The 15,071-nt window shown below is 33.5% G+C and overlaps 4 protein-coding genes across 4 annotated transcripts; 1 reads left to right on the top strand and 3 right to left on the bottom strand.

Moving 5' to 3' along the window:
• Positions 1 to 2,829: 2,829 nt before the first annotated feature.
• On the bottom strand, positions 2,830 to 7,017 carry LOC123311425 (protein spire). The gene is made up of 2 exons (XM_044895358.1): positions 5,890 to 7,017; positions 2,830 to 4,987 (listed from the first exon to the last, which is right to left on the bottom strand). Exons 1-2 carry the CDS (start codon positions 6,936 to 6,938, stop codon positions 3,946 to 3,948), a joined length of 2,091 nt encoding a protein of 696 aa, XP_044751293.1. The 5' UTR covers positions 6,939 to 7,017; the 3' UTR covers positions 2,830 to 3,945.
• A 2,085-nt stretch (positions 7,018 to 9,102) lies between these two features.
• LOC123312455 (translationally-controlled tumor protein homolog) lies at positions 9,103 to 10,516 on the bottom strand. Its single transcript, XM_044896900.1, has 3 exons — positions 10,361 to 10,516; positions 9,921 to 10,179; positions 9,103 to 9,471 (listed from the first exon to the last, which is right to left on the bottom strand). The coding sequence occupies exons 1-3, from the start codon at positions 10,386 to 10,388 to the stop codon at positions 9,240 to 9,242; spliced, it is 519 nt and encodes a 172-aa protein (XP_044752835.1). The 5' UTR covers positions 10,389 to 10,516; the 3' UTR covers positions 9,103 to 9,239.
• A 107-nt stretch (positions 10,517 to 10,623) lies between these two features.
• On the top strand, positions 10,624 to 12,371 carry LOC123312453 (dual specificity protein phosphatase MPK-4). Its single transcript, XM_044896896.1, has one exon. It carries the CDS (start codon positions 10,767 to 10,769, stop codon positions 11,676 to 11,678), a length of 912 nt encoding a protein of 303 aa, XP_044752831.1. The 5' UTR covers positions 10,624 to 10,766; the 3' UTR covers positions 11,679 to 12,371.
• Positions 12,372 to 12,640: 269 nt separating this feature from the next.
• Positions 12,641 to 14,914, bottom strand: LOC123312451 (beta-catenin-like protein 1). Its single transcript, XM_044896894.1, has 5 exons — positions 14,721 to 14,914; positions 14,454 to 14,657; positions 14,099 to 14,353; positions 13,292 to 14,005; positions 12,641 to 13,172 (listed from the first exon to the last, which is right to left on the bottom strand). Exons 1-5 carry the CDS (start codon positions 14,748 to 14,750, stop codon positions 12,708 to 12,710), a joined length of 1,668 nt encoding a protein of 555 aa, XP_044752829.1. The 5' UTR covers positions 14,751 to 14,914; the 3' UTR covers positions 12,641 to 12,707.
• Between the last annotated feature and the right edge of the window lie 157 nt (positions 14,915 to 15,071).

Below are 15,071 nucleotides of genomic sequence, written 5' to 3'. Positions count from 1 at the left end.
TGAACAGGCTTGTTATAGGGTGGGATCATGAAGCGGTTCATATTATTCAATGCCTATTTTATTTGCTCTACATGTGCGAAAACGCTAAGTGTAAAAATTTCAAAGGGTGCTGTAAGTTTTTTCCTTTCTGGATTGCAAAATTCGGTCATTTGCCTTCCAGCCATTTCCTCGACTCAACTACACTTGAGATAACTCCATGAAATTTGGTTGAAAATTCGAGTACTATCTACTATCCGACAATGATCTTTTCAGTTCTTGAAACGGATCAATTTCGACGGTCGAAAATTTAAAAATGAAGCAGCCACATAGACTCATGAAATTCTTAAGCTCCATCCACATTATGCCGAGCGGCTTTGCCAATCGGCAAAGCGAACTAGAGAAAACGCATCCACATTAACACGGGTGTACAGAGCAGAGATATAGATTCTATATCTCTGGTACAGAGTCTAAATTGCAACTGAAGCAGCACGAGGCCACTGAGGCCAACGATTGGCACATTCACACTATAAATTTCCGTTGGCTTCTTTTGATGGAGACCGACAGTTCAGCGATTTTTCAGCGGCACACAGCGGTATCTTAAAGCTGCATCCACATTTACGCCGCAGTGTGCCGAGCGGCCTTGCTGTGTATGTGGATACATCGTCGGCTTGTGCTGCTGTGTGCCGCTGAAAAATCGCTGAACTGTCGGTCTCCATCAAAGGAAGCCAACGGAAATTTATAGTGTGAATGTGCCAATTGCTGGCCTCAGTGGCCTCGAGCTGCTTCAGTTGCAATTTAGACTGTGTACACCCATGTTAATTTGGATGCGTCTTCTCTCGTTGGCTTTGCCAATGAGTTTTTGCCGATAGGCAAAGCCAATGGGCACACAGTAGCATAATGTGGATGCAGCTTTAGAGTTTAGGTATCAGTGACGTATCACTCTGTGTGCACAGCACGGCTGTGATATCTGCATCAATTGAAAGTGATAGGGTCAATCAAAAGAGAAATTTGACGAGAATCAACAATTTAGAGTACCACAAAGAATAATAATAATAACTGTTCTTTATCGGCCATCGACCGAAGTCCTTCAGCCTGACAAAGAATAATCTTCTAAATTTGTTGGGAAATAATATAAATTGAGTGTTATGAAGAAAAACAAAAGAGTTTTTATGTTTTCTTTTATTTCTGAGGAGGAATGAAATAAGAACATATAACATTACAACAATGGTAACAAAAAATCAATTATTTTAATTGAATTCGTGTTCAAATGTCTATTATAATTTCTCCAAAATTTTTCTTATCTCTGACAATTAACACAGCAACGTTGAGACATCTTGTGAAACTCACAAACATTCTAAAATACATTATCTTTATTATTATGTGATAATCTACCCTAAAATATGTACTTCGCCTTATGATAAAATTTCAATTTGAAATATCTTTGGTGAAATGAGGAATCAATAGGAATATAGTTTCAGTCTACATGTATCAATTGATACAGACGACAATGGTGAAAAGTACCTACTAAGATATAAAAATGTTCAGGTATGACAGGCAGAAATATTCAACAATCAAAATTATTTGAAACATTATTCAACACTATATCAGGACTTCCTTGTTCAACAAGAGAAAAAATTCGATTACTTCAATCAGTGAGAATAAATTCGAAATTGAGAATGATATCACGAAAATAAAAAAACGTGTTTCAATCAATACATAAAAAGATTTAAATCGAAGTGAGAAACTTTGCTAGACAATATTCATTCTTATATTGATATGTTATCTGCGAGAGATTTTAGTAAAACACATAAAGCGGCAAGGTTACGTAAGGAATGGCGGAAAAACCTCGCGAAAATTTTAACGAAAATCGACCACAACTTTTTTTTTAGATGTCCACAGCAAAAAAAATCCCACGATAAATTCTTGAAATTTTTTCGTTATTACACTATTTTCCATCCTAAAGACTAATATGAAAACAGAGTTAAGAAATATCAATCGGTTTTCGGATTTTTTATTGGAGCCTTCCAAAGATCTGTCTTGGACTAATGAAATAATTTTTTCCAAACACCTGGTGGTCCTAGGAAGGCTGAAATTGTGGCATAAGGTTGCCGGAACGTCCAGATGATAACAGCCAGTAAAAATTTAACTATAATTCTAATTAAACATCGGTGGGAATCGAACTTCCCACCCTCGAATCGAAAGGCTTGATCTTTTCCTTTGAAATTTAGATTGAAATTATTCTAATCATACAAGTTTAGAAAAATTCACCCAAATGGTTGATTATTTCAAAATATACAGGCGGTTATCTGAGAATGTCTTTTACGTCTGTGGAAAATCTACATATCGCTGTTATAAATTGAGATATACAGGGTCGCTCACAAAGGTGAGTTTTTTAAATGGAACAAATGTATATTATTGCTCAGTTCATAAAATTTTTTACTAACCACATTATACCTGAATTCATTGTTTCCTTGATATCATGAGATTTCAATCAGATACTAATCACTAAATAAATTTCAAGAAACAATTTGATAAGTTAACTTAAAACAAAAAAGTATGAGAAATCAAGGCAATATTTGTGTTCGATCTTTGTTCGATTTTTTCACGGAATTTCTTAGAAAATCTTCCGCCATTTTGGATTTTTTTTTCGGACTTGTATACCACATTTGGATTTTGCACCAAAATATAACTAGAAACCGTTATTTCAAAACTCACACTCAACCAAATATTGCTGAAAAATTACCTTAAACACTTTGTATGTCGCTTATGCTTCGAAAACGCGGCAAGAATGTTTCTTCTGATCTCGTCTACTCAAGTATACATATACATATAAGTTTTTCCAGTTTATGATGCAACACCCTGTATATCTGAGCGTAGGAGCTATTGAATATTTCTCATCAAATCTTATTTTTAAATTACTTTATAAAACCAAACTAATGCGATTCCGATTTCATATGAAGAATGATTTGAGATAATAAAAAACCACATTCATCCTTATTATTAAACTTTTCAAAATGTTACCGATTTGATCATGTTCATGTTCATAACTCAGTGAACAAGTAAAGTTCATTCTTCATCCCGATAGCAATACAAATCTAATTGAAAGTACACTCAATTATTCATAACATTCCCAGAATATTTCCCCTATTTCAGTCAAATGTAATCCCGAACAGAAATTCTAGTACACTGGTAACATCCTGAGTGACTCAACCATCAATAGATATATATTATTTAACTACACATACTACATTTCTCTACCTTTTTAAGCTTAAAAAACTGACAACAAAAAAATATCTACACAATAAACAATAAAACAGAAAATCACAAGATGAAAATTTAAAATAATTAATTTTTACATATATACATAAGCTAATAACGAAATGGAAGTCCTGTTAAGAAGAATTATAGTAGTCTAAAAATGTCTATCTTCTGTTAATACTCTGCAACAATTTGAATTAAGCCTGATACAGAATGTAAAAACAGAAAACTGCAAGGTAAATTGTAAGTTACTATTTTTGATTCTTAATAAACATCTGATGTAATAACAATGGTCCTATCAATCACTAATCAATTCCCCTTATATGAAGGACTATGAACAAAAAACTATAGGTTCAAATTTAAATTACAAGTCAATAACAAAAATATTATCCCTTTTTAGGAACTTTGAAAACTAATATTTATATATACAATTCGCAATGTTGAAAAACATTACACTGAAATTCACAAAAAAATCACAGTGTAAATGAACAATATCACTGCAAGAAACATCTAAGGAAATAAAAAAAGTTTTGTCATATTATATTCCTATCTCAGAGTTCTAGAAATCTTTAAATTAGAGGTAACTTGTGCCATCTTATTAATATAATATCATTTTGTTTCGTACAATGATTCATATCACAAAAAATTCATTCAAATGAGAAATGGAATGTTACTTACGATTTTATTCAATGGAAAATGAATGATAATTCAAAAAACTGGAGATAAATTCAAGGTCATATTTTGAATTGTTTTGTTTCGAATAGCTGATCGGTTTACTCTGGCAGATTGTATTATTTGAAGAACCATCCTCTTGCAATCATGACATACCACCATTTGGTTCCCTGTTTTCAATTTATTCATAACCCTGGCGGCTCGGCTGGCAGTGGTGGGTTTTGCATCTAACATATTGCATTCCCTATCATCTTCACTACCAGCACTAGCAGTTGGGCTTTCTTTGTTCAAGATTCCTTCAGCTTCTTTCATCTTAACAACTAATGATCTCGTGAAGCTATTGCTCATCTCATCTTCAGGAGTTGCCATAATACTAGGACTGAGCAACACAACAGGTACAGTAGAGAAGTGTTCCATAGGTATATTCATCTTGGAATAGCATTTAGAACATATGGTACGCTTACATAAGGTACACCTCTGTCCCCAAGGACCAAATATGCCAAATCTTGTTTTCAGGCAGAGGAAACAAACTTTCCGGGCTTCTACATCATGTCGAATACGGCCTTCAGATGGTAAAGCATCCAATTCTGCTTTTGTTAGAACCGAACGAATGTGCACTATTTCAGATAGTGTTAAGGACAATCTATCCTCTAATGATAAGCTGTCTTCCCATTTCTTCATATCTATCAGTCCTTCTTGAATTAATTTAGCTACCTCAGGTTCTAACTGTACAGATTCAGCTTCTGAACTATTACAAGATTGTCTTGAACAGGGTCGGGACTGGGGTACCGAGTAACAACCTAAATTACTATTTAAAACACCCAGAGTATGTCTTCTCACATTAGTTCGAGAACCTACATCTTGAATTGCTAGATCATAAGGTTCTAATGCTGCATCAGTTGTGGCGCAAATTTGTGAATATTCAGAAGACCACAAACCAGGTTCAGAGATGTCTGGGCTCTCGGAAACTTCATCATCATCATCAAAATCCTCCAACTGACTGAAATCTACTTTAATGAGCTTTTTCGGTTTGGTTAATTCTTTAGATGATTCTGAAGACGATAATGTGCGGCTTATTCTGAAATCAATATTAACAGAATCAGTATGATAATAAGGAATGAACAAAAAATATTATACATAAGGAATATTCTAATAGGATGTGGCTCAATTAAAAAAATAACAAGTTGATATGTTATAACCACATATTTCTATTTCAAGCACAAAATATCTTTTCGGTAACCAATTTCATGGAACAGATCTGAGGTTGTGTATAGTGCTCCTGAGAAATGAACAGTTTCTAACAAGGAATGCAACAGGAAGGAAATACACTCTTCAATGTAATAATATACAGAGTGTCCCATTTGAAATAAGCAAATTTATATCTATGTATTTTCAAACAGAAGACAAATATTACAAAAGGGAAGGTTTGTGGGCCAAATGTCTTTGTACAAAATTTCTAACAGACCCAATAGTGTCTCAGTTCAACTTGAATGTTCCACCAAGAACAATTAGATGAGCTGACTAGTTTAGGCCTGATTTGTCAATAAGGAATTACAGTTTTATTCACCATTGCCAAGGATGATGAAGAACACAAATAGAGTAGAAGCTCTCAGAGTAGATATATCCAGTAGAGCATTGTCAAGACTGGGAAGGGTCATATATACCATAGTAAATTTGTAGTCTGTTTTGCATTGGTTATAGATTGTTCTGAAAACTGTGCGTCTCACACTTATGTTGATTGGTTTATAATGTATAATTTTTTTTGCAATTTTTTCTTCTTATACTGTAAGTAAATAAATATATGAATATACATATCTGTAAAGTTTTAATGGGCACTTCTGGTGAGACACCTGTATAAATATTTTCTGTAGTTTGGAACAAAATGAAATTGTTGCTGATTTGGATCATGAAATAGAAGGAACAGATAGATTCGTAAAAATTCTATGTGGTCATATATCTTATTTGCTTGCCTCAACTTACCTTGGACTTGGAGTTGGCCTAAGTTTCTTGCCCAATCTGATAGAATTGAGAAGTTTCTCTCTTGGTGTAAAACTTTGTGGCTGTTCAGGTAGTTTTCTTTCTGAGGCTTTTCTCAGAGGAGGCCGAGATCTGATGAATTCTAAGATGATTGCATGAGCATCTTTGGTTACTCTAGAAGGTACATCTCCATTTATCATTATTTTTCTTAAATTATATCTACAGGTCCTAATGTCCTTCATTAAAATTTCATATGGGGTCAGTTCATACTCGATTGGTGCTTTGCTGTAGTTTACTTTTTTCAATTTAACACCTGTCCTCAGTTCACTCATTACCTGAACCCAAAACTTTGCCCAGTCAGAGAAATTCAACTGGGTTAAATTGGGATTCATAGCACTATTTGTTGGTAATGAAATACTTCCTTGTTCTACCTTTTGAAGAAACATTGATAATTCCAGTGCTTCAGTAACAAATGCTCTGACTACAGCCTTATAATGGGCTTCCACTTGATTTTTTGTTAAGGTACCAAGGTGAACTTCACAGCGAGTAATGATTTCTTCTAGAGTTATCTGGGTACTAACTTTTGAAGGCCCTGCCTCATCAGTCTCTTCGGAATCCCTCTCAATACCCTCATCATCAGTCTCATGATGGGAAGTATCATCCGGTATCATATCACTTATCAACGACTCCAAATCCTGGCTTATTAACCTTTCTTCTCCAGTTTCTGTACCCTGACTTAATGTAGTATATATCACTACTCCTATTGAACCAATTATGTCTGATTCGTTTTGTAACAATTTCCTAGAATCTCCCAAAGGTTTTGTTGTATTTTCATGAACGTTACCATCAGTTTGAAGATAAACATGTTCTACTTCTTTAACGATGTATAAATCTCGCCTCCTGGAAGCAAGACACCCACTGAAATATTTTGCAAATTGATAACACAAAGCCCAAGCGTGTTCTTCACGAATTGGAGAGTTGAAGGAATTGAGAATTTCTTTCAAACACACACTGCCGTCCGAATTTACTTTACAATTTGTTTGACTAGACATTGTTTATACTTTATGATCTACTCTGAAAGTCTCATGACATATCTTAACTTAACCTTAAATCAATGTCGAGCAAAGAAAATTCGAATGACACAAGTTTCAGACAGGCGCGTTCACGTGCCAGTCATGATTTAAATCTCATTGATTTGATTTTAGATATGGGTCACACTATTACAGGGTGTTACCAAATAAATGTGAAAGCTTTTAGGAATCGACTCCTCGTCGAAAATTAACGGTTGTCATCAATTTCAATTTTGTTGTGATCTTTCAAGAGGCGAAACATGCAACCCCTATTTCATTTTTACTGAAACTTTTGATGTCAACAAAAGTTTTTCAATTTGAAAATATGTGTTGAAAAGGAGGATTCATTGTAAATCTTTTTTGACTCTAGTATTTTGTCCGCAAAAGCAAGCTTCCTAATAAAAAAAAATAAAATACTACATTGCAAGTGCATGAACGGATCTTCAGTGAATGGAATCGAAAAATTCTAGTAGGTCTGTGGCCAGAGACAACAGACAATGTGGTTGTCTCTGTATATCATAAAGTAAGTCAAGATAGAGGGGAAACTCAGCTACAAAAACTGGACCCCTTATTTAGTTTGTTGAACCACCGCATGGGGTCGCTTCCATCGCTGATTTTACGTTTGTAAACATTTCCATAACCTCATTCTTTTCGTCTTTGTCTGCAGTGTGAAGTGCATCGTGATTCCTAAGTGTTTTTTCTGATAATTGAATAAGATGTCGGAAAATAGAAATATTAAAAGCAATAAATTTTGTGTGCCGAACTGTGGTGATAAGACTAGTAGACGTCATCGGTTTCCTGAAGCAGATAATAAACAACCGGAAATTATCAAACTTTGGATGGAAAAAGTTTGTAATCCCTTGTTGACTACTAAAAGTACTGAACAAATACGAAAATCCTATTTTGAGTGAAAGTGTGAATTTATTTTTACATATATATGGGAATTATTGGTTGCATGAATATTAGTGCTTTATGATGAAGGGTTCTCCCAAATTGAATTGAATTGAAAAAATCAGCAAAGTACTGATGAAACGTCGACTAAGTTAAAAAAAAAACAGTGTTTTCCTTCAGTCCTATAACGAATAATTCCCATAGGACATTATAATTATTTCTATTTTATATTTTACATATATGCCCATACACTTTGATGTATATATGGACATTAGAATTATTTCTATTTTATTTTGTACTCATAAACCCATATACTTTGATGTATACATATTATATGGACATTAGAATTATTTCTATTTTATTTTTTACTTATAAACCCATAAACTTTGATGTATATTATATATATATTAGAATTATTTTTATTTTATTCTTTACATATAAGGCCATACACTGTGATGTATATATGATTTATTTATGAAGAAATATAGTTATATCATTGCCTACATATGTGTTTTTTTTATTCAAGTCATCAAGCTTCTGAGAACATTGGATTTGAAACAACTCGTACTGGAATGGTAATATAGCATCTTGACATGCTATATTAACTCATTCCAGTACGTTGTTTCAATCCCGAACTTCAAAAATCAAATCAAATGATTTTAAATAGGAAGCATTTCAAATTTTCCCGCTCATTTGTTTCGAATTCCGGCCGCCAGAGGGCGCTTTTATTTCCTCGAACCACCGCATGGGGGCGCTGAAACTTGACCCCACTTCTTAGTAGGGGAGTTTCCCTTCTATATGGGTCTGTTCTGTGCTGTATATGGCTGTCAAGTCGCATTGTAGCCTTCTCACTGGTAGCAGAGACAGTCTCTGTTGTCTCCAGGAATCACCCTCAAAAAGCTTATTCGGTGAAAACCTGTATATCTCGCTGGTACCGTACCTACGGTATATTTGTATTATGTGCTTCTAAATTTGAAAACCTCGGCTATTTCCGTATTACTCTATACAACGTTTTGTCAAGCATTTGCCATCCGAGAGACTGAGAATAGCACTCATTAAAAACATTTGTTCAAATTAATTTTTTTAGAAAACTGTCTTTTTCAGACATATTCAAATCGAAAATTCACACAAATTATCCTCAGAATTGCCCCACAATTGAAATTTTCTGGAATGTAAAATGTTAGAATAGAAAAAAAAACAAATCAATTGGACAGCATTTATTACCGCACAGCAGGAATTGAATAAAATTCATAAATCATTTCGAAAAACCAGGCGTATTTCGATTTATTTTTTAAATATATAAATATATTTCTGATGGTTTAAAATAATGAGCATTTCACAATTGAAAAAAAAGGTAGAATTGTCAATAAACAAAATATTTTTAAAATTATTTTAGAACTTTTCTTCCTCTAATCCATGTTTGAAAGCCATCAGTACTGGTACTGATTCCCCATCTATATCACGATACTCCAACATAGCTACCATGCCTTCAATTTCCATAGATTCTCCAGTAAAAAATTGGAGTTCCTTAAACCTACCTAAGATATCTTTCATTACTTTATTCATATTTGTTTTGAAGATATCTACTTGGTCTGGGGCAGTTTCTTGTAATTTTGCAACAAGCCTAGAAAAATATAGTGAATGTAACAATTCAATAAATCATGAGATATCATAATGTAGATTACTCCAATCTACTAGAATCTAGACGTATATTGATTCTAAATAAGACAGGAATTTCAAAATTCTCTTGCATGTATTGCTCTGAATAAAAAAAGGATATCATTTTATTCAGTATTAGAACATGCAGTGGACAGACAATATGAAAAAGTTTCAACAAAATAATATTGACTTTGAGGCATGGTTGTACAGTTTGGGTTCAAGCCAAGTTCAACCTGACAGTTCCATGTGTTGTGAAGTTAAACTTGTTTAATCTGAACTGTACAACCGGATCTAAGCAGCAGCACCAAGAAAGAGAAGAAATGCGTTTAATGTTGGTGGTTAGATGACTATATATCAATACTAAAAACTTTGGCAAAAATACAAAACTCTCTTTTAAAAACCTGAATTACTTACTTCTTCATGTAATCCTTTAGATAAGAAGTGTACGATTTTTTGTCATTGAAGGCATAAGTTTCACATAATCGGTGATTCAAAACAATATCAACGCCTGATTCTACCGCGGATTCGCAATCCTCGGAAGCCTCCTCAGCAGATGGATTGGCACCGTCAAGGGTAATGTCATCTGATTTACGGGATACATGTTTACCATAAACTTCATAGAGCACCTCATCTACAAGCTTGATTTTGTATGTGTCGGAGAAAATCTCATCACCTGAAAGTAAGATAAACATATGTATGTCAAAATGCACTTTGAAAACTGATAAAAGCAGTGTACGTAAACTTAGTGGATGACAGACGTCTAGTTTTTACATTCAAACTGAAACTAGGTACATGCATATCTTATGAAACTACGATCGAATTTCGATCCTAATGAAAAAAAAAATTCTACTTACCGGTGAAAATATCTTTGTAGATCCTCATTTTGGTAGATAAATTTGGATAATAAGTGCTTTAACCCAAACGTCCAACCCGTGCGGAGGAAAACTGTAAAAAGAACGAAATGAACAAAGTATTGACGTAAGTGACATTCAGTGTACCATAGAATTTAACTGAGATTTCTTTTTCTTCGTTATCACGTTATGTTTAAGTTGATTTTGTTCAAACAGTTAGGTTAGGTTTATAATCTTTGATTTTGTTATTTCACCTGCGCAGGTTACATATCTCTGCCAAAGATTTTTGCTTTAGCACTTTGGCAGGTGATATGTTGAATGTTATGCTCATAAGTTAAAGTTACACAAGAATGGTTCAAGCTCGATCAACCCTTTAATAATTGTGTGTGATTTTCAGTTTGGTGACAAAATGCACAAAATGTGCGATTTGAATTTGGGCCCAATTAGTGTTGATTTAATTGAACCTAATTTATATCTTGGTGGCCTAGCTGCTGCTAAAGATGTAGTTACTCTTGGTAAATTGAAGATCACCCATATTTTAACAATTGATACATGCCCTCTTCCGAGGCAAATTAGAGAGTTGAAAGGATTAACTATAAAATTTGTACAGTTATCTGATCAACCAAAGGAAGATCTGTTGAGTTACTTCGATGAAACACAGAGGTTCATTGAAGAGGGTGTATGTAAAGGAAATGTACTTGTTCACTGTTATTTCGGAGTTTCTAGAAGTGCCACAGTAGTAATTGCATATGTAATGAAGACATATAATTTGACTTATGTCGATGCATTCCAAAGGGTTAAATTGAAGAGAAGTATTGTCTATCCCAATCATGGCTTTGTCTCACAGTTACAACTTTATGAGCAAATGAATTATACTATTGATAAAAATTATATGCATTATAAAATATTTCGTTTATCTCTAGCAGCTGACAGGTTCAAAAAAATTAAAATTTTACCACAGAATTTTATTGACTGTATCAAAGGGGACCCTGGTTTAGTCAGGAGCCAACCTGAAACCAATGTGTATAGATGCAAAAAATGTCGAAGAGTTTTAGCAGGAGAGTCAAACTTGATTACTCATGAAAATGAAAACCAAGTATGTAGAAAAACTTTTTTCATTGAGCCGTTAGAATGGATGAATGTTGCACAAATCCCAGAAGGCAAATTATATTGTCCCAAATGTAAGAACAAATTAGGCTCCTTCAATTGGATTATGAGTTGCCAATGTCCATGTGGTAGACAAATTGCACCAGCATTCTATCTCAATCCATGTAAAGTTGATTTTACAAATGTGGTGAAAAATGTAGAAGTTACATTTTAAATCAAGTTATTAGTCATGTGAAAAACAGGGTTTTTAAGTAGGTATGTGTATGTTTCAATTCCTTGTCCACCTAGTGTTGTTGAATTGTGATATTAAAGTTTCCATTTTTTGAAAATTTATTCTACTAAACTTGACTATATATATTTTTGAGGTATTCATTGTTGTGTAAATATGTATATTGTACTCTTGCTAAACCTATTTTATTCATTGAAGTATTATTTGCCAAAATACATATCCTATCAAGTGAAGATATAAAATTAGAAAAAAAATTCGATTTATTTTATATATGGTGGGAATGGTGTAATCACCTCCCTTTCCACTATGACTGATAACCGTTCTCTAAACTCCATCTGGCATGGAGTAGGTGAGAGTAAAAACTGAGATTGAGTCACATGGGAATTAATCCATGGGAACTTAGCCAGGAAAGTTCTTTCACTTTGTGATGATATTTATCGTTATGTAGAAATTGTATTGAACGAGCCTGTTTTAAAGTTTTGTCCTGGCTCATATACAAGCTCTTATACCTTCCAATACCATCCTTTCTATCTTAGCTAATGTTGGGTTTTCTGATTTGTAACATTGTGATACATAATTTGAAGTATTAGAAAACAATATGTGTATAAATGTATATTTTTTTATAGAATAGTGTTAATTGTTAAATTTCTGTTCAACATTATTAAAGACTGAAGATTCTCTGCCCAATTTCTTATGAAACCTTTCTTATCATAGTGGCATAAGGATATTCCTAATTTATTCAGAAAATTTTTAGGGATGGAATGGGCCATAAGGCACATTAGGAAGCGATTGAAATGGAATGTAGATGCTCAGAAAGAAGCAAAATATTTTTTATGAGAATAAATTCAGTTATCGATTCTTTAGCTAGCATTCATCTATTTGTAACATCTTCAACTATTGTTAGTGGTTAAGAGATAATCCAGGGGATTATTAATGAAAATTTAAAATGGGGCATTAAAAAAATTTAATTATGGTATGCTGGATTATACATACATTGACTTTCTACACAAACTATTAGAATTTATCAACCAGATTCAATATATATTGCTGTTCTATATTTTTCGATTCTGGACCACCATCGTCGCCCAAATTTCCTGCATATTCCCTCATGACATGCCTTATGGTTTTGAGAGATGCACCACGTAGGTTTAAAATCTGCATCACTCTCTGTTTTATTGATGCTGGCCCTGCCGCACAAACTTCAACAATTATGAAATCTATCAACTGTAATGTGAAAAGTCCAGCATTTAGCCTCTTCAAATAATTTTCATTTTCGTCTTCATTTTCATCTAGCGTGTCATCTACAGCTTCAACTTTCTCTAGATATTTAAAATGTAGCTCCAGTAATCGATCCACTTTTTCATGATCATTTTCTGTGAATTTACTGATAAGTCTTTGTCTCTGAGAGCCCCTACAGTTTTTCAGCATGGATGCTATAATTGAGGCTACATGCTCTTCATGTTCTTCTGTGGATAACACCTAAAACGATATACAAAATTTGAAGTAGTTTTGTTTAATCAGCAGCCCTGTAATAACCAAGTATAAAAAAAATATAAATGTTTTGTCTCTGTTCCAGTATCCAACAGTATAATAATTACCTTTTTTCTATTCTTACTTGGAGTCTTCATAAATAATGGGAATATCGTTCTTAGTCCTAATATATCAACAAACTTATTACAGTTGTCCTTTCCTTGAGGCCCTGACATTGCAAAATCCAACACCTTCAATGATCCATTTCTAGAAGTCTTTTTCTCTCTAAGCATCAAGTTCATAAGTTGCAAACCTTCGCCTTTCAAGAATCTATCCCTGTTTGGTACAACCATCAAAGCATTGCACAAACAATCAAATAAATTTTCCATTAATTCATGTTCATCGGCACATCCCGGATCATGACGTTTATAAAAAGCTAATTGTTGAAGTAAAGTGTCAATCCCATCTATTTCCCCTAACAACATACAATTTTTCTCGTTATTATGTAATAATATGGCCAATATTTCACTTGTATATAATTTGTTGGCATCAAATGGTGCTTTCAATTTCAATCTTTTCAATAGCCAATGCAATAGACCTTGTTTAGCAGCTTCAGTACATATGTCGGGGTTCAATTCTGTTAAATTTTCTATGATTGACAAGGTATTATGCACTCCCTCGGCTTCTTCTTTCACAGTTTCATCCAGTCTATCTAAGTTTTGAATTAGAAGTGCAATTACTTGGTGTTCTAAGAGAGATGCAATGAGAGCCTCAGCTCCTTCCTCAGATTCATTGAGGATATCAACATCACTAAGTTCTTGTAATAATTCTACAGTAGCGACCTGAAATATTAATAATAAATAAATTTCACTTATTTATATCACAGTACTCTATAGACCAGTTTGTTTCTATCTCTTAATCAGGTATATACTTACTGCTATATCTGTATTGTCATGTGATAGCAGTTCTAGTAAACTAGATATAACATTGAGTTTAACCAGAAGAGGATAATAATCAGGGGCAGTTGCAAGGACTCTCATTTCTTGTAGAACTTCATGAAGTTCAACTTCACTTTCCATGAATTTTTCAGGAGCATCTGGAAATTTTATTCGCATTTCTCTATTTTTCAATATTCTCTTCTCAAAATTAAGTATGATTCTCTTAATTGCAGCTTCATCAAGTACTTCTCCCTAAAACAAGTGGAAGTATCAGTAATTAACAACAATTAATTTCAACTTGTTCATACGACTATAGTAATGAAAACCAATAAAATTATCTTTTCATACTTACTTGGGTTTGCTCTTGTTCTACATATTTTATTATTTCTTGTCTCTCTTCCTCACTTATTTGATCAAGTGTTTGGACGAGAGATGTTGACGAGGCAGGTTTAGACATTTGGTCAGCTTTTGCTCTAGCTAACCTTCTCATTTTACGCTGTTTTTCGACGGATGTATCTGAATTTTCCTCAGTTGGTCTTTTAATCCCTTGTGGAGGCTGAGTAAACATGAAATGAAATCAATGAGTTCAAATATGAGACTTCGATCAAAATGTACTAACCTTGTAGTCGAGCAATTCAACGATATCCATTGTAATTCTTTCCTAGGTTTATCCTTCTCTGTACCTCAAAAAGGCAGGTATTTTATAATTATTATTCAAAAAATAATTAATAACAAAGCAATATTTATTTCATCTCAAATTTATATTATGATCTACCTCTTTTCCATCTACCACATTCTATGACTAATGATTACTGTTCTGTGGATTAACCTCTTCCTCCTTTTTGACAGACATCATAGAATATTATCTTTTAGCCAAGATCAGAGTATCAAGTTCAAGCTGATTTTCTTTGCGTTTTCATTGTTATCTGTGGCGGTAACATAGTGGGAAGAGGTTATGCAATTGTAATTT

This window comes from Coccinella septempunctata, chromosome 4 (assembly GCF_907165205.1).
Source record: "Coccinella septempunctata chromosome 4, icCocSept1.1, whole genome shotgun sequence".
Lineage (NCBI taxonomy): Eukaryota > Metazoa > Arthropoda > Insecta > Coleoptera > Coccinellidae > Coccinella > Coccinella septempunctata.
The sequence above is the reverse complement of the archived record's forward strand: the minus strand, read 5'-3'. Positions and strand labels throughout refer to the sequence as shown.

Coding starts and splice junctions, on each gene's coding strand:
- LOC123311425 (XM_044895358.1), bottom strand. CDS start 6,938: ATGTCTAGTCAAACAAATTGTAAAGTAAATTCGGACGGCAGTGTGTGT. Junction 4,988..5,889: donor AGGCCAACTCCAAGTCCAAG/GTAAGTTGAGGC, acceptor TATTGATTTCAG/AATAAGCCGCACATTATCGT.
- LOC123312453 (XM_044896896.1), top strand. CDS start 10,767: ATGCACAAAATGTGCGATTTGAATTTGGGCCCAATTAGTGTTGATTTA.
- LOC123312451 (XM_044896894.1), bottom strand. CDS start 14,750: ATGGATATCGTTGAATTGCTCGACTACAAG. Junction 14,006..14,098: donor ATGACAATACAGATATAGCA/GTAAGTATATAC, acceptor TTAATATTTCAG/GTCGCTACTGTAGAATTATT. Junction 13,173..13,291: donor CAAGTAAGAATAGAAAAAAG/GTAATTATTATA, acceptor ATATCGTTTTAG/GTGTTATCCACAGAAGAACA.
- LOC123312455 (XM_044896900.1), bottom strand. CDS start 10,388: ATGAGGATCTACAAAGATATTTTCACCG. Junction 10,180..10,360: donor CTACAAAGATATTTTCACCG/GTAAGTAGAATT, acceptor TCTTACTTTCAG/GTGATGAGATTTTCTCCGAC. Junction 9,472..9,920: donor CTAAAGGATTACATGAAGAA/GTAAGTAATTCA, acceptor ATATTTTTCTAG/GCTTGTTGCAAAATTACAAG.